The sequence below is a fragment of the Callithrix jacchus genome, chromosome 13, assembly GCF_049354715.1.
Source record: "Callithrix jacchus isolate 240 chromosome 13, calJac240_pri, whole genome shotgun sequence".
In the NCBI taxonomy this organism is placed as follows: Eukaryota; Metazoa; Chordata; class Mammalia; order Primates; family Cebidae; genus Callithrix; species Callithrix jacchus.
The window spans coordinates 50,030,165-50,051,220 of record NC_133514.1 but is presented as its reverse complement, the minus strand read 5'-3'; the positions used below and the strand labels follow the sequence as shown (position 1 = coordinate 50,051,220).

Below are 21,056 nucleotides of genomic sequence, written 5' to 3'. Positions count from 1 at the left end.
GGAAACTTAAAATTTATCTCTGCAGAGAAATAATATACACCCTGACTGTCATAACACAGCTTCATGACAGGTGCTGCGGACACACAGATTTCCTGAGCCCATGCCCTGTGTGTGCAGGTGTCTGTGGGCAGGCGGAGTCCACCATGGCTATCTGGCCTGGTAGGAGTCTGCTCTGCCCACGGAATGAATGAGCAAATAGTCTTCTGGTGGTGGCGGGAGGTCCTAGGAGCAATGCCTTGGGAAGGTACTGCCAACACATGGGCTCAAACTGCCTGCTGCCCACAGAGAAAGATGGCAGCACTGTCCCTGCTATACAATTAGATCGCCTGAGGGGACAAACACCCACAGGTCCCTCTTATCTGATGCTGCATTTTGAGTTTGTTGTCCTTTCCCAGTTATTTCTCCTTCAACTGAGACCACAGCATGATCAGTGCATCCTGCACAAGAGTGGAATCAATGATTGGAAGCAAAGTGCTATCTAAGTGGTTAATTCTCAGAGAGTGCAACAGTTGAGGTGTCACCGTCAGAGATACAGAGAATGAAATAATCCCAGACCCAGCAGAAAGAGGCCAACCTTTGAGGATTTCCACCTGCTGGTAAAAGCTCTCTCACACAGATAATACATAGCCCCTGCTACCCCAAACATGGCTGCTTCAAAAGGATGAGAGCTGAGCAGAGAAGCTGTTTGTATGGTAGAAAAAAGTGGTCGGAAAGGCGTCCTTGGCCGTACACTGGTTATCCTAGGAACCTGAACAACAGATAAGGGAAAAAGAAAACGGCAGGGGGAAAAGAACAGCAGAAAATAATGCTGAACACGAATGACCTACACATAGTGTTTACAGATCACAAAAGGAAAACAAAGCAAAAAACACCATGAGGATGGAACAGTCAGTGCCAATGCCTGCATCCACACATATAAAAATCAGTGATAAAATCACGAAGTCTCTCCTGCAGAGACTCTGCGTGTTCACACAGCAGGGATTTTGCTAATTTAGAGTCCTGTGAACACTCTGAGTTTCCTCAGTGGGGCTTGCTGTGACGAAGGACAGAGGCAACTGCTTACTGTGCCTGAGAAACCATGAGGACATGTGCCAGGCAGCCACTTGTGCCTGCCTTGGGAAGGTACTGCCAACACGAGGTGCCTTTAGACTAGATGAGCACTCGCCCTCAGTTATTTGATCAAATGATGAAAAAAATTACACTTTAAACATCACAAGGGTGGGAGATACAATAAAAATAAAAATAATCAGCTGGGCACAATGGCTCATGCCTGTAATCCCAGCACTTTGGAAGGCTGAGGCGGGTCGATCACCTGAGGTCGGGAGCTCAAGACCAGGCTGACCAACATGGAGAAACCCTGTCTCTACTAAAAATGCAAAATTAGCTGGGCATGGTGGTGCCTGCCTGTAATCTCAGCTACTTGGGAGGCTGAGACAGGAGAATCGCTTGAACCTGGGAGGCAGAGGTAGCCGTGAGCCAAGATCACACCATTGCACTCCAGCCTGTGCAACAAGAGTGAAATTCCGTCTCAAAAAAAGAAAAAATTATCAATAAAACATTCCTGCCATTTTCAGTTGAGGAGTTATAAATGCAAACTGAGTCTTATGTTTTCTAAAATGCAGCTACATTTTAAAATTAATTACAGTTATAAAAACAATACTTACCAAGCTATAGGGCATTACTATAAGGTATGATTTTATGGGATTCTCAAGATAAGCTATTAGCAAGGAAGATCATTTCATTTTGTCTCCACTGGTGCTCGGAGGCCTGTATGAACTCTGCTCCCTACCCTCAATCTGACGACTCACTGTTGAGTACTGACCAGAGGGGTTCTCCCACTGCCTGCTCGCCGAGACCTTCTTCAGTGATTTCAAGTTACTTTATCTTGCTCTCCGTCCTGCTCCACAAAGTAACAGTGCATGGCCTGACCAAGCACACACTAAGAGCTCCAGGAATCAGACATGTTCATGAGCCCTTGGTGTTGGCTCAAGGTCTTAGCATAACTTCTATTATTCGCTGAAACTACTTTACAGCACTTCTGATCTTTACACTGCTAATTTTAAACTTTAAGTCTAACCTCAATAAAGACATTGTATGATCACATAAAGGCCAGTTATAAGCTAAATGATAGACTAGATTCTAGGAAAAGCTGTGTAAAGACGAGAATACCCTAATAATTAGACTTAGGAAAAAAAATACAAATTCTCTCTTACATATATATACATACACACGCATACACATACACATATGTGTGTATATATATGTATATACACTTTTTAGAGACAGAATATTGCTCTGTCACCTATGCTGGAGTGAAGTGGCACAATCTTAGTTCACTGTGGCGTCAAACTCCTGGGCTCAAGAGACCCTCCCTCTGCAGCATCCTGAGTAGCTGGGATTACAGGCACGCACCACAACATCTAACTAAGTTTTTAATTAAAAATTTTGTAGAGACAGAGATTTCATTGAGTTGCCTAGGCTGGTCTCAAACTTCTGGCCTCAGGCAATTCTCCTCCTTCGGCCTCCCAAAGTGCTGGGATCACAGGGGTGAGCCACTGCGCCTGGCCCCTCTTACATATTTTAAAGTTGTGATAATAACAATATATTTTAGTAAAAGCAACAACTTATTCACATGAAAACAAGCTTTTGGATTTTTAGGTTTGAATCTGTCTGGTCAGAGTTCTGTTTTCCTATTGGTAAACCACTGACAAGGCTATAATTTGATCAAATAGCTGTGTTTTGTTGATTATTCTAGAGCTAGAAGAATCCTGTCAGGAATGGCCATAAAATTGTTAGTTCATCAACTGCATTGTTTTGGAATAGAGATGACTGACTAAATGTTAACATTCTAAGCTCTGTTCAAAATCCTTGTCTTCGGCTGGGCATGGTGACTCGCGCCTGTAATCCCAGCACTTTCAGGGGCTATTCTGGCCAACATGGTGAAACCCTGACTCTTCTAAAAATACAAAAAATTAGCTGGGCTTGGTGGTGCAGGCCTATAGTCCCAGCTACTCAGGTGGCTGAGGTATGAGGGTCGCTTGAACCAGGAAGGTGGAGGTTGAAGTGAGCCAAGATTGCGCTACTGCATTCCAGCCTAGCAACAGAGCAAGACTCAGTCTCAAAAAAACAAAACAAAACAAAATCCTGTCTTCACAATAACTGCATTATCTCCCATCTGTTATTACTGTAATTGAAACTCTAATAATTCATCACAGCCTTTTAAAAAAGCACAAGTATTAAATGTATTCTAGTATTTTTTATTCATGAATACTTGAAAACACATTAGATATCTGACTGTGGGTAGAATATTAATTGTAGCCATGCATCTTGCCTACAAATATTTCAGAAGCCAAGTGGAGCTACGAAAGAGTCTTTGGAGAACTCCTTTGGCTGGGAGATCTATTAATTCCTCCTGGCAGACCCTTGAGTGCTGTCCACTGTCCTGAGAAATGAGCACCCACTGTAAGAACCTGGAAGTCTCTGGAAAACAGCAACCAGTTCAACCAAAATAACACTACTGGCCCCAAATATCACAAAACATACTAGAAAACAATGTACAGTGGTTATTAATGGATCAAAACTCTCCCTCTCTTGTACTTTTGCCTCAGTAAGATCATCTACTGTAGTTATTTTGCTAAGAGTTTTTTTGGTCAATTTTTAAAGCATTTGAAAGAAAGAAAGCATTTCTTTAGTAATAACCCATACTTTCAACCATTGATAAATTTTCTGGGAAAAAAAAAAAAAAAAAAGAGCTCAAAATGAACAAACACTGTCAAGATTCATTTAAATTACGGATAGTATTTGGACAAGGTGTCACTCTGTTGCCCAGGCTAGAGTGCAGTGGTACAATCATAGCTCACTGTGGTCTTAACCTCTTGGGTACAAGTGATCCTCTCACCTCATCCTCTCAAGTAGCTGGGACCACAGGTGTGCACTACCACACCTGGCTCATTATTTTAATTTTTGCAGATAGGATCTCACAATGTTGCTGAGGCTGGTCTTGAACTCCTGGAGTCAAGCAATCCTCCCACCTCGGCCTCCCAAAGTGTTGGGATTATAGGCATGAGTCACCACGCACAGCTGTTTGTTTTCTTTAGCTATTAAGTTATTCTAAGTTCATTCTAACTTTTGCAAGTTCTTTTCTCCTCATCATCTTCATAAGAAAGCTAATGACTCTAAGTCTTCTACCTGATCCCTAAGTTACTAGTGGTCTTTCCTGTACTTACAAGAGAGCGGGAACTCTGCCTGGAAGGTGGCAGGAACTGCCTCACGTTAGTAGGTGTTTCCTTTTCAATGGAATGTCGTCTCTGGGGTGGCTGCCGTCTCTCTGGCTGGGGTGTTGATGATATGGGCAGGAACTCTGGAGGCTCTAAGGATTTAACCAAATGAAATAAAACTCACTGTGAATTTTCTAACACTAAACCCTTTGACATTTGTGACAAACACTGTATTCAAAGATGAATTATTTATTTCATTGGAGAGCTATTTTAAGATGGCAATGGTAATCCTTAGGAGCAGACTCTGAGGACTGTTACAGAAGAATCTTTGCAAAGTAAATTTGCTAGAGAAATGGCAAGAAAAAAGGAAGAATGTTAGGTGTGGCCAGAAAGATTCACAAATCATACCAAAATTTTCAAGTGTACCCTCTTTTTACATTCTCTTTTTAAAGATAAAATAAAGGAAACCCTTCTTTCTACGTTTACCAAGACATTCTGTTTTTAGGTATATATTAAACTGTATTTAAACTACAAAAAGTAGGCTTCAGCTTTGATTTTAATATTGTACCACTGTCATCCTCTGCCTAGTAACATTTTAAGATGGTGTTTAAAAGGATAATGCTTTAGCGTCTGAAGGGTTCCGGATTCACTTTTTGAAAACATAAGGAGAACATTAGAAATAAATTATGGTGCCAGAGTTTTATTTAGTGCTTCCTCCTACTCTATATACAAAGTAGAGCTGCTTCAATGTAGTGGGTGTAGAAAGTGAGAGTCAACACAAAGTTACATATGATCCATCCATTTAGACGGTCCAACCAAGAGAAAATACTAAGGAAAACACAGATATAATTTCCACAGTCCAGAAAAGATACAGAATTCCATTATGTGATCCAACTGGGTCCCTATAATATTTAATGGGCTTGGCCAAATACCAATTGTGGATAACTAGCCAGCACTGACTATTTTTTATATAATCTGTGTAAATAATAAAAACACTACTTAAAGAATTTTTGCATATGAGAAATCAAGCCAATATATAATTTTTAATCCTTCATAATGATCTTATAAATGAAAAGGATTATTAAAAGGCTTTAAAAATCCCTTAACTTTAGATACCTGTGTTCAGAATCTATCTCCTAAAGAGTTATGTGTTTTCACTATCTACACAGGTTTTTGAATATGGGTGTCTGTGGGTTGTAGGTGGAGTGATAATAAATATGGTTCTTTAGGGCTTCTGGTTTAAATTTAGCCAAGGAGGTACTCTATCTAAAACAAAACAAAACAGAACACCACACACACAACTGATTTTTATATTTCCCATGACTATTGTTCATAAACACAAATGTGCCTGTTCTGTCATAAGACCCTGAGGCCTGGTGATCAGTTTAGCCCTACCTTATGATGCCAACCTTGGAAAATAAGTATTTCATCTCCTGATCAGTGAAATGCCAGAGTTAGTTCTTTCTACCCCAAATGATCACATGGTACTCTGGGATCCTTGCTCTAGGTCAAGTGTGTTTTGTAATAAGATATCTGACTCTCGATCTTTGCACCACAACTACTTACTCTTCCTCGTGGACATGGCCTCCAGGACTGGATCTTCAGGGAAAGAGGGAGACACACTGCTGCTGCTAGTCGACTTGTGCAGGGTTTCTTCCTGAGTGAAGTACAGGTGGAGAAATCGATTTCTTAGACATTTGTGCTCTCGTGCTATGTGCTACTTAATACCATTTTATTATTAAAATTTATTATTTATTATTATACTTATTTTAACATGATGCACCAAATTATGTCAAAGGTTCAAGGCAAGTGAAGACAAACTACAGGGGGTCTAAAATTAGACGGGTCTGGGTTTGTGCCTTGGCTCTGCCCTGATTAGAGTGATGTCACTGAGCATGCTTCTTTCTTTTCTTTGGAGACAGGGTCTCACTGTTTCTCTGGCTGCGGTGCAGTGGTGTGATCTTGGCTCACTGCAGCCTCCACCTTCTGGGTCCAAGTGATCCTCCCACCTCAGACTCCAGTAGCCAGGATCACAGGTGTACACTTACACACCCAGCTAATTTTTAAATTTTCTGTAGAGACGGGGGATCTCCCTGTGTTACCCAGGCTGGCCTTGAGCTCAAGCGATCCTCCCACCTTAAATTCCTGGAGTAACAGGTGTGAGCCACTGCACCAGGCCTCAGGATGCTTCTTATCTTAGTTTTATCATTGTGAAAGAGGGTATTTAATATCACTTTTTCCATAGGGTTATTGGAAAGATTAAATGAGGTAATGCATTCAAAGTGCCTAACACATTACCTGGCACATAATAAAACAGTGGTTAATATTATAAGGGAAACTGAGGTCAGGAGTTCAAAACCAGCCTGGCCAACATGGTGAAACCCTATCTCTACTAAAAATACAAAATTTAGCTGGGCAAGGTGGCAGGTGCCTATAATCCCAGCTACTTGAGAGGCCAAGGCAGGAGAATCACTTGAACACGGGAGTTAGAGGCTGCAGTGAGCAAGATTGTGCCACTGTACTCCAGCCTGGGTGACAGAGCAAGACTCCATCTCAAAAGAAAAAAAAAAGGTCAGGCACAGTGGCTCACACCTACAATCCCAGCACTCTGGGAGGCTGAGGTGGGCGGATCATGAAGTCAGGAGTTCGAGACTAGCCTAGCCAGCATGGTGAATCTCCATCTCTACTAAAAATACAAATATGAGCTGGGCATGATAGTGCACACCTATAGTCCTAGCTACTCAGGAGGCAGAGGCTGGAGAATCGCTTGACCCTGGGAGGCAGAGATTGCAGTAGGCCAAGTTCACGCCATTGCACTCCAGCCTGGGTGACAGAGCAAGACTCTGTCTCAAAAAAGAAAAAGAAAAGAAAAATGTCTACATTGGGCCAAACAAAATTAAAATTCCTATTACCAGTGAGAAGAGATCCTAACTTGTTTTAGACTAAACCAAAATGAAGTATATTTATTCACAAAATATTTACTAAATACTATGTGAGATAAACATTAACTTGTAATTTCTACTTAGTATCTATAGTTTTAAACACAAAAGGAAGAATATTAGGCAAATATATTCACTCATGACTATGTGAGATAAATAATGAAAATTATTTGATGTTCTTAGCTAAAATAACAATTTTTTTAATTTTTAAATTTTTGGTTTATTTTGCTTTAAGCTCTGGGATACATGTGTAGGATGTGCAGGTTTGTTACATAGGTAAATGTGTGCTATGGTGGTTTGCTGCACCTATCAACCCATCACCTAGGTATTAAACTCAGCATAAAATAACTTTTAATAATTAAGCTATTCACCAAAAACTGGCCTCACCTAAAACCTACTGCTGAAATCATTAGTTTCAAGTAAGCTACAATACAAGAGGGTCTGGTCAAAGAACAGGGCAAGAAAAAAGGCCATGTAAGCCACATAGTTCAAACAAAAAAGGGCTAGGTTGGGCGAGCTGGCTCACACCTGTTATGCCAGCACTTTAGGAGGCTAAGGCAGGCAGATCACTTGAGGTCAGGAGCTTGAGAACAGCCTGGCTAACATGGAGAAACTCCAGCACTTGGGGAGGCCAAGGCAGGCAGATCACTTGAGGTAAGAAGGTCGAGAACAGCCTGGCCAACATGGTGAAACTGTCTCTACTAAAAATACAAAAATTAGCGGGATGTGGTGGCAGATGCCTGTAATCCCCACTCCTCAGGAGGCTGAGGCATGAGAATCACCTGAACCTGGGAGGTGGAGGTTGCAGTGAGCTGGGATCATACCACTGCACTCCAGCCTATGCGACAGAGTGAGACTCTGTTTCAAAACACACACACACACACACACACACACACACAAAAGGTTTAAACTTTTGGGACTTATGAAGAGCAAATCAGGCGCTGTAAGCAAAGCCTCTATCCCAGATTCGATGTAGGTCACACTAATCTCCAAAAAACCTAGCACGCAATTAGAACAATCTTTTTCTGTTTACAGAAGGTCAGAAGGAATAAAAGAAGAGAGTATCTCTTAGGAAAAGGAATAAAGAAGTTATATATAGTACTTCCCAAATAATTATCTGCTGAGGAGTCATATACAACACTTCCCAAGTAATTATCTGCTACCACGATTAAAACAGCAGAAATCATCCCTGTGCCTCACACGCTTCACCCACCTTTGCTAGAAATATTTTTGAAGTCTAACTTTACATGTTGTTATCTTTGTTAGTGTTAAGGGAGAATTAGATCATGTTTCTTTACTCCAGGGTAGAAACTATTTAGAGTTAAATTCTGTACAATGAAAATATCATAATTGGCCGGGCGTGGAGGCTCATGCCTGTAATCCAAGCACTTTGGAGGCCAAGGCAGGCGGATCACCAGAGGTCAGGAGTTCAAGACCAGCCTGACTAACATGGTGAAACCCCGTCTTAAAAAAAAAAAAAAAAAAAAAAAAGAAAATATCATATGTAATTCTATAAGAAAACTATCTCTGAGAAAAAGATGGCTCTATAAACAAATAAGCATATCGGTCAGAATGAAGCCTTTTTTTTTTTTTTTTTTTTGAGACAGTCTTGCTCTGTCGCCCAGACTGGAGTACAATGGCACAATCCCGGCTCACTGCAACCTCTGCCTCCTAGGTTCAAGCAATTCTTCTGCCTCAGCCTTCTAAGTAGCTGCACACCACCACGCCTGGCTAATTTTTGTATTTTTAATAGAGACAGGGTTTCACCATATTGACCAGGCTGGTCTCAAACTCCTGACCTCGTGATCTGCCCGCCTCAGTCTCCCAAAGTGCTGAGATTACAGGCATGAGCCACTGCGCCAGGCCAGACTGAAGTCTTTTATAAGAAATAAAAAAGACCAATAATTTTATGACCACAAATGTTAAAATTCCAAAGAAAGTAGAAAACATGAGAAAGCACAGTAATCTGTATCTGAAGTGGTGGAGCCAGAGCACACTACTGCAGTTCAGCACTGGCCACACTCAGCTCAAAGAACACCAACATCTAGCCGTACACCTGATGTGGCCCTCTCATGTTTACTTTATATTTCATGTCCTTTTATGTACATGTTGACCTCCAAAACAAGGAGAGCAGTGGAGGGAAGCTTTGCTGAAGGGGCTCTTTCGCTCGTTCAGACTTTGTTCTCGGGGAAGTCCTATAAAACCTCAAAGCTGGATTTTTCCACCACTGTTTCTGATCTTTAAAATGACTACTCAGTGTTTGATGGTCCTGACAGTCCTTTGAAGAAGCAAAACAACGTAACCAACATGCTTCACTGTGTCCAAATGAGACAGTACCACTCTAATCAGGCAGAAGAACCCGAGTGCACAAATCAGCATTTCTCAGTATCTTTTTTATCTAGAAAATGTGGTTAGGTGGAATATTCTTTAGAGTCCTCTCCAAGTCAAAAATGTAAATTGAAACTAAGTGTCTTTCATGCCAGGCATGGTGCCTCACACCTGTATCCCAGCACTTTGGGAGGCTGAGACCAGAGGATCTATTGAGCCCGGGAGTTTGAGACCAGCCTAGGCAACATGGGGAGAGCCCATTTCTACAAAAAATAGTAAGAAGAAAAAAAGCCAGGTGTGGTGGCATACACCTATGGTCCTAGCTACTTGGGAGCCTGAAGCAGGAGGACCCTTTGAGCACAAGAGGTTGAGGCTGCAATGAACTGTGTTTGCACAACTACACTATAGCCTGAGTGACAGAGTGAGACCCTGCCTGAAAAATAAGTCTGAGAAAGTCTTTCCTGAATCTCCCTTTCCAAAGTAACACTAATAATTTGTAGATATGGTTCTAGGGGAATTAAAATTTCAACTTAGGTGAATTTAAAGGTAAATTTGATTTTTAAATCTTTTTATTTATTATTATTTTTTTGAGACAGAGTCTCACTCATTCAACCAGGCTGGAGTGCAGTGGCATAATCTCAGTTCACTGCAACCTCTACCTCTTGGGTTCAACCGATTCTCCTGCTTAGCCTCCTGAGTAGCTGAGATTACTGGCAAGTGTGCCACCATGCATGACTAATTTTTAAATATTTTTTTAGTAGAGACAGGGTTTCGCTACATTGGCCGGTCTGGTCTCAAACTCTTGACCTCAAGTGATCTTCCTGCCTTAACCTCCCAAAGTGCTGGGATTACAGGCCTGAGCTACCGCATTGGCCACATTCTGATTTTTTTTTTTCATCTTAATAATGCTGAATACTTTTATTTTACTCTCTTTTTTAAAAATATATATACTTTATTAGATCTGATGAGACTCTTACAGATGCAACTGAGGCAAAACTAGATTTTTGGCACTAAAAGGGTGCATTCTCTATTTAAAAAGCAGTAACACAAGAAAACCACATAATATATTCAGTTTATATTTTCATTAATTAGTTAATTAGAGACAAGAGTATCACTCTATTGCCCAGGCTGGAGTGCAGTAGTGCACTCATGGCTCACTGCAGCCTTGACCTCCAGGGCACAAGTGATCCTCCCATCTCAACCTCCCAAGTAGCTGGGACTACAGACATGTGCCACCATGCCCAGCTGGAATAGTGCTAATTTAAAAAAAAAACAAAAACATTTGTTGTAGAGACGGGGTCTCACTATGTTGCCCAGACTAGTCTTGAATTCCTGGCCTCAAGTGATCCTCCTGCCTTGGATTCCCAAAGTGCCAGGATTACAGGCATAATCCTATACTGGCCACCATGTTTGGCCAGTATATTAATTTCTTTAAAAATGCTTTTGCAAAAAGGAAATAACTAAGGTTTGACATTAGAATCTGATGTACGTTGATTACCCAACACACATACAATATACTGAAATGTTACAGATATAAAGAATTGTTTTAAATTTTACATTGCTCCCCCAGAAGTGTTCATGTTCCTCTGTCTCTTAATACCCACAAAAGGCAGCTGCACACAACTTTCTGATTGCTTAAAATGAATCTTTCCAGATTAGTTCTTGTCCCAGAGGAATCACAAAGACCCTCAGAAGGAGGGCCAGGGAACTTTGAAAGGTCAGATCTCCTGAGAGAAGGGTGTGTTCACATGTGTGTGCATATGTGTGGGTACCTGCATGTGTGTGTACAGACTCCTATTTGCTGCATGCCTTCTCATGCCTATTTCCACTGCCTAATCACCTTTTGCTTGTCTGGGGAATTCTGATGGGTCTCTGACATCTCTAGAACATGAGTTACTTCTACTGCCTGACCTGCTTCCCAAAATCTGCTTGTTTTTCGTCTGATCTCAGTGACTGGCTGATCCTCACTGAGTCAGGGCTTCTCTAGCTCAGAACAGTGGCTGCAGGAAAGCCTCCTGCACTGCTGCTTTGCTCCAGGGCCCAGTGGCACCGAATACAGCCAGAGTATAGTCTTAGGGGCCAGTATGGGTACTTAACTCACTTAACAGGAATGGAAATCTTCCTCTTCCAGAAAAGAGGTTCAAAGAGGGCTCAGACACAGCTCCTTTGTTTAGCTTTCCCACTGGAAGCTTTGATATGCTACAATCAAAACTCATCTTTCATTAAAAAAAAAGTTACCGGCCGGGCACGGTGGCTCATGCCTGTAATCCCAGCACTTTGGGAGGCCAAGGCGGGTGGATCATGAGGTCAAGAGATTGAGACCATCCTGGTCAACATGGTGAGACCCCATCTCTACTAAAGATACAAAAAATTAGCTGGGCATGGTGGCGCGTGCCTGTAATCCCAGCTACTCGGGAGGCTGAGGCAGGAGAATTGCCTGAACCCAGGAGGCAGAGATTGTGGTGAGCCGACATTGCGCCATTGCACTCCAGCCTGGGTCACAAGAGCGAAACTCCGTCTCAAAAAAAAAAAAAAAAAAAAAAAAAAAAAAGTTACCCGAGATAGGCTAGGAGAGGTTATTAGAGATAAACCAGAACCACTGAAATTAGGTTTCCAAGAACTGAAAAAAAAGAGTAATGGCAAAAAGGTCTGGTATGTGGGGGCAGGGGGCTAAAAGAGGGGGTCTGTGACTACAACACTGCATGGCTTTTCTAACTCAGTTTCTACCAGGCTAAGGGCTGTTTTGTCACTGAACAGTAAAATGCTGGACAAAATTTCTAAGGCCTCTTCTAGTTAAAAAAATATTGTTTTGTTTTGTTTTTTTGACACTAGAGTCTTGTTCTTCAAGTGATTCTCATGTCTCAGCCTCCCAAATACTGGTATTAAAACCATGCGCCACCACACCTGACTCATTTTTGTATTTTTAGTAGAGATGGGGTTTCACTATGTTGGCCAGGTTTGTCTTGAACCTCTGGCCTCAAGTGATCCATCTGCCTTGGCCTCTCAGTGCTGGAATTATAAGTGTGAGCCACCAAACCCAGCTTGTGTTCAGTTTGGACATTCTCATATACTGTGAGAATACTAGCAAATTCATGAGATACATGGCCTTCAGAGCTGGAGAGACTTGAGTTTCAAATCTAACTTTATCATTTATTAGCTCTTTGAACTTAGGCAACCATTTTGTGTGTCTGTTTTCTTATCTTTTTTTTTCTTTTGAGACAGAGTCTAGCCTTGTCACCCCTGCTGGAGTGCAACGGCAGGATCTCAGTTCACTGGAGCCTCCACCTCCCGCATAGCTGCGATTACAGGTTGTACATCACCACACTGGGCTAATTTTTATCTTTTCAGTAGATATGGGGTTCTGCCATGTTGAACTCCTGACCTCAAGTGATCTGCCCAACATGGCCTCCCAAAGTGCTGGAATTATAGCTGTGAGCCACTGTGCCTGGCCAGTTTTCTTAGTTATCTTGTATACAAGGATCATAGCTGGCATCTATGGCCTTTGGAAAGACAAATTTGATTTATATCTAAAGTCTAACATACATGGGGTATGGTGGCTCATGCCTGTAATCCTAGCACTTTAGGAGACTGAGACAAGAGGACTGCTTGAGACTAGGAGTTCAAGACCCCTGTCTCTATAAAAAAATGAATCCAAACAACAAAAACCCCAGCAACAATGAACGTCTAACACATGGTTAGCTCAATACAAAATAGTCATTGTAGGGTCACCATGCCCAGCATTTTTGTTTCTTGTTTTCTTTTGGGTTTTTTCTTTTTTTTTTTTTTGAGACAGGGTCTCATTCCACCACCTGGGCTGAAGTACAGAGGTACAATCACAGCTCACTGCAGCCTTGACCCCTGGGAGGTGATCCTCCCACCTCAGCCTCCCAAGTAGCAGGGATTACAGGCATGTGCCACAATGCCAGACTAATTTCTTGTGTTTTTAGTAAAAATGGAGTTTTGCCATGTTGACCAGGCTGGTCTTGAACTCCTAGGCTCAAGTGAACTGCCTGTCTCAGCCTCCCATAGTGCTGGGAGCCCAAGAGTTCAAGTCCCAGGCTGGAGTGTACTGGCAATGATTATAGCTCACTACAGCCTTGAAATCCTGGGCTCAAGTGATCCTCCTGCCTCAGCCTTCCAGTAGCTAGGACTACAGGTGGGCACCAGATGAAGTCTGGCTCTGTCACCTAGGCTGGAGTGCAGTGGTGTGATCTTGGCTCACTGTAACCTCCGCCTCCTGAGTTCAAGCAATTCTCCTGCCTCAGCCTCCCAAGTAGTTGGGATTACAGGCACGTACCACAATGCCCAGCTATATTTCGTATTTCTAGTAGAGACAGAGTTTTGCCATGTTGGCCAGGCTGGTCTTGAACTCCTGAACTCAAGTGATCCACCCATCTCAGCCTCCCAAAGTTCTGGGATTACAGGCTAGAGGCACCATGCCCAGCCAACTTTTTTTTTTTTAGTAATGGGGGTCTTGCTGTGTTGCTCAGGCTGGTCTCAAACTCCTGATCTTGAGTGATTTGACTGCCTTGGTCTCCCAGAGTGCTGAGATTATAGCTGTAACCCACCCACCTGACTCATTACAGTTTTCTTTAAGGCACTTAGCAATATGTACCAAAGGCTACACAAATGTGCATTCTTTCACCCAGAAAATTCAGTTCTGGCAAAAAAAAAAAAAATTGAGAAATAAACAAAAGCAAAAATATAACGATGCTCACAATAGTGTTGCTATTTATAATGGTAGAAAACTGTAAACAGCCTAACCGTTAAAAAATAGAGGACTGAGTAGATACAATACAGTAGGTTATTACTGTGGATAAACCACACAGATCAGGCATCATGTTGGAAAAGGGCATTTAATCAAATGGAAATAGTTCATATTTTGTTAATTAAAAAGCAAGTCAGTGTCTTTGTTCTTAAAATAATTAAGGAGTTGTGTTTTTTTTTCCCCAAACTTTTTTTTATTGCATTTTAGGTTTTGGGATACATATGAAGAACATCCAAGATAGTTGCATAGGTACACACATGGCAGTGTGATGTGCTGCCTTCCTCCCCATCACCTGTATCTGGCATTTCTCCCCATGCTACCTCTCCCCAATGCCCCACCCCCCGCTGTCCCTCCCCTATTTCCCCCCGACAGACCCCAGTGTGTGATACTACCCTCCCTGTGTCCAGGTGTTCTCATTGTTCAACACCCACCTATCAGTGAGAACATGCGGTGTTTCATTTTCTGTTCTTGTGTCAGTTTGCTGAGAACAATGGTTTCCAGGTTCATCCATGTCCATACAAAGGACACGGACTCATCGTTTTTGATGGCTGCATAGTATTCCATGGTCTATATGTGCCACATTTTCCCTGTCTAGTCTATCATCGATGGGCATTGGTGTTGGTTGCAGGTCTTTGCTACTGTAAACAGTGTGCATGTGTCCCTATAGTCAAACAATTTATAGTCCCTTTGGATATATACCCAGTAATGGGATTGCTGGGTCTAATGGAATTTCTATGTCTAGGTCCTTGAGGAATCACCACACTGTCTTCCACAATGGTTGAACTAATTTACACTCCTATCAACAGTGTAAAAGGGTTCCTATTTCTCTACATCCTCTCCAGCATCTGTGGTCTCCAGATTTTTTAATGATCACCATTCTAACTGGGGTGAGGTGGTATCTCAATGTAGTTTTGATTTGCATTTCTCTAATGACCAGTGATGATGAGCATTTTTTCATGCTTTTTGGCCTCATGCATGTCTTCTTTTGTAAAGTGTCTGTTCATGTCCTTTGCCCACTTTTTAATGGGCTTGTTTTTTCTTATAAATCTGTTTTAGATGTTTGTACATTACGGATATCAGCCCTTTGTCAGATGGGTAGATTGCAAAAATTTGTTCCCATTCTGTTGGTTGCCAATTCACTCTAATGACTGTTTCTTTTGCTGTGCAGAAGCTGTGGAGTTTGATTAGGTCCCATTTGTCTATTTTGGCTTTTGTTGTGAAAGCTTTGGGTGTTTTGGTCATGAAGTCCTTGCCTACACCTATGTCCTGAATGGTTTTGCCTACATTTTCTTCTAGGGTTTTTATGGTGTTAGGTGTTACGTTTAAGTCTTTAATCCATCTGGAGTTAATTTTAGTGTAAGGTGTCAGGAAGGGGTCCAGTTTCCGCTTTTTGCACATGGCTGGCTAGTTTTCCCAACACCATTTATTAAACAGGGACTCCTTTCCCCATTGCTTGTTTTTGTCAGGTTTATCAAAGATTGTATGGTTGTAGATATGTTGTGTTGCCTTATGCCTCTGTTCTGTTCTATTGGTCTATATCTCTGTTTTGGTACCAGTACCATGCTGTTTTGATTACTGTAGACTTGTAGTATAGTTTGAAGTCTGGTAGTGTGATGCCTCCTGCTTTGCTTTTTTTGCTTAGAATTGACTTGGCTATGTGGGCTCTCTTTTGGTTCTATATGAAGTTTAAGGTGTTTTTTTCCAGTTCTGTGAAGAAGATCATTGGTAGCTTGATGGGGATAGTGTTGAATCTGTAAATTACTTTGGGTAGTATGGCCATTTTCACAATATTGATTCTTCCTAACCACGAACATGGAATGCTTCTCCATCTGTTTGTGTCCTCTCTTATTTCATTGAGCAGTGGTTTGTAGTTCTCCTTGAAGAGGTTCTTTACATCCTTTGTTAGTTGTATTCCCAGGTATTTTATTCTCTTTGTAGCAACTGTGAATGGCAGTTCGTTCTTGATGTGGATCTCTTTAAGTCTGTTATTGGTGTATAGGAATGCTTGTGGTTTTTGTACATTGATTTTGTATCCTGAGACATTGTTGAAGTTGCTTATCAGTTTCAGGAGATTTGGGGCTGAGACAATGGGGTCTTCTAGATATACAAACATGTCATCTGCAAAGAGAGACAATTTGACTTCCTATTTGAATACGCTTTATTTCTTTTTCTTGCCTGATTGCTCTGGATAGAACTTCCAATACTATATTGAATAGGAGTGGTGAGAGAGGGCATTCTTGTCTACTGCCAGATTTCAAAGGGAATGCTTCCAGTTTTTGCCCATTCGGTATGATATTGGCTGTGGGTTTGTCATAAATAGCTTTTATTATTTTGAGATATGTTCCATCAATACCTAGTTTATTGAGGGTTTTTTTTAGAATAAAGTGCTGTTGAATTTTGTCAAAGGCCTTCTCTGCATCAATTGAGATAATCATGTGGTTTTTGTCTTTGGTTCTATTTATGTGGTGAATTATGTTTATAGACTTGGGTATGTTGAACCAGCCTTGCATCCCTGGGATGAAGCCTACTTGATCATGGTGGATAAGCTTTTGGATGTGCTGTTGCAATCGGTTTGCCAGTATTTTATTGAAAATTTTTGCATCTATTCATCATGGATATTGGCCTGGATAAGCTTTTGGATGTGCTGTTGCAATCGGTTTGCCAGTATTTTATTGAAAATTTTTGCATCTATTCATCATGGATATTGGCCTGAAGTTTTCTTTTCTTGTTGAGACTCTGCTGGGTTTTGGTATCAGGATGATGTTGGTTTCATAAAATGATTTGGGAAGGATTTCCTCTTTTTGGATTGTTTAAAAGAGTTTCAGAAGGAATGGTACCAGCTCCTCTTTGTATGTCTTATAGAATTCGGCTGTGAACCCATCTGGACCTGGGCTTTTTTTGGGTGGTAGGCTTTTAATTGCTGCCTCAACTTCAGACCTTGCTATTGGTCTATTCAGGGCTGCGGCTTCTTCCTGGTTTAGGCTTGGGAGGATGCAAGTGTCCAGGAATTTATCCATTTCTTCCTCGTTTACTAGTTTATGTGTGTAGAGTTGTTTGTAATAATCTCTGATGATGGTTTGTATTTCTATGGAATCTGTGGTGATATCCCCTTTATCATTTTTTATGGAATCTATTTGATTATTCTCTCCTTTCTTTTTTATTAATCTGGCTAGTGGCCTGTTTTGTTAATCTTTCCATGAAACCAGCTCCTGGATTTTTTGATTTTTTTCAAGAGTTTTTTGTGTATCTCCTTCAGTTCTGCTCTGATCTTAGTTATTTCTTGTCTTCTGCTAGGTTTTGAGTTTTTTTGGTCTTGCTCCTCTAGCTCTTTCAATTTTGATGATAGGGTGTCAATTTTCTATCTTTCCTTGCTTCTCATGTGGGCATTTATTGCTATAAATTTTCCTCTAGACACTGCTTTAAATGTGTCCCAGAGATTCTGGTATGTTTTGTCTTTGTTCTCATTGGTTTCAAAGAATATCTTTATTTCTGCCTTCATTTCATTGTTTATCCAGTCAACATTCAAGAGCCCGTTGTTCAGTTTCCATGAAGCTGTGCAATTCTGAGTTAGTTTCTGAATTCTGAGTTCTAACTTGATTGCACTGTGGTCTGAGAGACTGTTTGTTATGATTTCTGTTCTTTTGCATTGGCTGAGGAGTGATTTACTTCCAATTATGTGGTAAATTTTAGAGTAGGTGTGCTATGGTGCTGAGAATAATGTATATTCTGTGAATTTGGGGTGGAGAGTTCTGTAAATGTCTATTAGGTTTGCTTAGTCCAGGTATGAGTTCAAGTCCTGGATATCCTTGTTAATTTTCTGTCTCGTTGATCTAATATTGACAATGGGGTATTAAAGTCTCCCAATATTATTGTGTGGGAGTCTAAGTCTTTTTGTAAGTTATTAAGAACTTGCCTTATGTATCTGGGTGCTCCTGTATTGGGTGCATATATATTTAGGATCGTTAGCTCTTGTTGTATTGATCCTTTTACCATTATGTAATGTCCTTCTTTGTCTCTTTTGATCTTTGTTGGTTTAAAGTCTATTTTCTCAGAAAGGAGAATTGCAACTCCTGCTTTTTTTTGCTCTCCATTTGTTTGGTAAATCTTCCTCCATCCCTTTATTTTGAGCCTTGTGTATCCTTTCATGTGAGATGGGTTTCTTGGATACAGCACACCGATTGGTTTTGGCTTTTTATCCAATTTGCCAGTCTGTGTCTTTTGACTGGGGCATTTAGCCCATTTAAATTTAGGGCTAATACTGTTATGTGTGAATTTGATCCTGCCATTTTGATGCCAGCTGGCTATTTTGCCTGTTAGTTGACGTGGTTTCTTCATTGTGTTGACGCTCTTTACCATTTGGTCTATTTTTGGAGTGGCTGGTACATTGTTCCTTTCTATGTGTAGTGCCTCTTTCAGGAGCTCTTGTAAAGTAGGCCTGGTGGTGATGAAGTCTCTGAGAACTTGCTTGTTCACAAAGGATTTTATTTTTCCTTCACTTCTTATGAAGCAAACTGGCTGGATATGAAATTCTGGGTTAAAAGTTCTTTTCTTTAAGAAAGAACTTTTAAACCCTACTGGCCCCAACTCTCTTCTGGCCTGTAGGGTTTCTGCTGAGAGATCTGCTGCAAGTCTGATGAACTTCCCTTTGTGGGTAACGTGACCTTTCTCTCTGGTTGCCCTTAGCATTTTCTCCTTTATCTCAACTCTGGTGAATCTGATGATTATATGCCTTGGGGTTGCTCTTCTTGAGGAATATCTTCGTGGTGTTCTCTGTATTTCCTGGACTTGAATATTGGCCTGCCTTGCTAGGATGGGGAAGTTTTCCTGGTTAATATCCTGAAGAGTATTTTCCAGGTTGGATTTATTCTCTCTATCATATTCAGGTACACCTATCAAACGTAGATTAGGTCTTTTCACATAGTCCCACATTTCTTGGAGACTTTGTTCATTCCTTTTTACCCTTTTTTCTCTCATCTTGCCTTTTCGTTTTATTTCATTGAGTTGATCTTCAACCTCTGATATCCTTTCTTCTGCTTGGTCAATTCAGCTATTTAAACTTGTGTATGCTTCACAAAGTTCTTGTGTTGTGTTTTTCAGCTCCATCAATTCACTTACATTCCTCTCTAAGTTGTTTATTCTCAATAGCGTTTCGTCAAATCTTTTTTCAAGGTTTTTAGTTTCTTTGCATTGGGTTAGAACATGCTTTTAGCTCACAGAAGTTTCTTACTACCCACCTTCTGAAGCCTGATTCTTTCAATTCATCACACTCATTCTCCATCCAGCCTTGTTCCCTTGCTGGTGAGGAGTTGTGATCCCTTGGAGGAGGAGAGGTGTTCTGATTTCGGGTGTTTTTATCCTCTTTGTTCTGGTTTCTTTCCATCTTTGTGTATTTATCCATCTGTCATCTTTGTAGTTGTTGACTTTTCAGATTGGGTCTCTGAGTGGACGTCCAGTTTGTTGATGATGAAGTTATTTCTGTTTCTTAGTTTTCCTTCTACCAGTCAGGCCCCTCTGCTATAGAACTGCTGAGGTCCACTCTAGGCCCTGCTTGCCTGGGGATCACCTGCAGCAGCTATAGAACAGTAAGGGTTGCTACCAGTTTCTTCTGCTCTCTTTGTCCCTGAAGGATACCTGCCTGATGTGAATCTGAGCTCTCCTTTATGAGGTGACTCTGTGGATACACAGAGGTCAGGGAGCTGCTTGAGGAGACGTCTGTCCTTTATAGAAGCTCAAATGCTGAGCTGTGAGCTCTGTTCTTCATTCAGAGTTGCTGGGCAGGTATGTTTAAGTATGCTGCAGCTGAACTCATAAACCCCGCCTTTTTTCCCAGGTGCTCTGTCCCAGGGAGTTAGGGCTTTATTTATGAGTTTCTGTTGTGCTGCTAGCTTTTTTCAGGGCTGCCCTGCCCAGCAAGGAGGCAGCCTATTCACTGTCTGCCTGCAGAGGCTTTGCTGAGCTGCTGTGGGCTCTGCCCAGCTACCCTGTGAACTTCCCTCTAGTTCTGTTTATATGGGGGTAGTTAGAACTGCCTCGGCAATGGTGGCCCACCTCTGTAATGGCAGACTCTCTCTGTAATGGTGGGCTACCTCAGCAACGGTGGACTACCTCCATAATGGTGGTGTGCCTCAGTAATGGTGAATGCCCCCTCCCTGACAGAGCTGGACCATCCTGGGTTCAGCTGCGCTTGCTGTGAAACTCTCAATCTAGAGTGCTTCAGATTGCTGATTTTTGTGGGGGTGGGACCAGCTGAGGCTGATTACCTGGCTCCCTGCCTCAAAGCCTTTTCTTTTCTGTCTCCCAGGTGTTCCAGTCGCCTATTGAAAAGGCACCAGGATCTGTGTGATTTCCCATGCAGCAACCCACTGCGCCAGCTGAAACAGCTGCACTGAGATTCATGGCGCTTTTTTGCCTGGGAATCTCCTGGCCTGGCTCCCTGTTTCAGTCCCTTTTTCTATCAGTTGAATGCATGGCTATTTCTTCCCCGAGCTCCAATCGCCAGCTAAAACGGTGCATGGACCTGTGTATTTTGTATGGAGAACCGCTGTGCCGGGGCGCCGGCCAAAACAGCTGTGCTGGCCACCCGTGGGGCTCCTCTGCCTGGGAATCTCCTGGTCTGTGGGCAGTAAAAATCCATCTGGAAATGTGGCGTCCACTAACCCTCCGCGCTTTCGCTGGGAGCTGCAATCCTGAGCTGTTCCTAATCGGCCATCTTGAATCTATCCCAAGGAGTTTTTTTTTAATATAAAATAGTGGAGTTTGTAATTGATAACGTAAATAATTAACATCATTCTGATTTCATAAGAG

At 41.7% G+C, this 21,056-nt stretch overlaps 1 protein-coding gene across 6 annotated transcripts in view; it reads right to left on the bottom strand.

Annotated features, from left to right (window-relative positions):
- Nucleotides 1-21,056, bottom strand: part of SPIRE1 (spire type actin nucleation factor 1) — a 214,844-nt gene that overhangs the window by 11,746 nt on the left and 182,042 nt on the right. For 4 of the 6 annotated variants that reach the window (XM_008979444.4, XM_035270512.3, XM_078347712.1 and 1 more), the window contains 3 exons: nucleotides 5,784-5,874; nucleotides 4,227-4,369; nucleotides 575-748 (listed from right to left, as the gene is read on the bottom strand). In XM_008979444.4, the coding sequence (XP_008977692.1) occupies nucleotides 575-748; nucleotides 4,227-4,369; nucleotides 5,784-5,874 (408 nt within the window). The remainder of the gene's footprint in view (nucleotides 1-574; nucleotides 749-4,226; nucleotides 4,370-5,783; nucleotides 5,875-21,056) is intronic. The other 2 variants (XM_008979446.4, XM_008979445.5) reach the window with 1 other exon arrangement.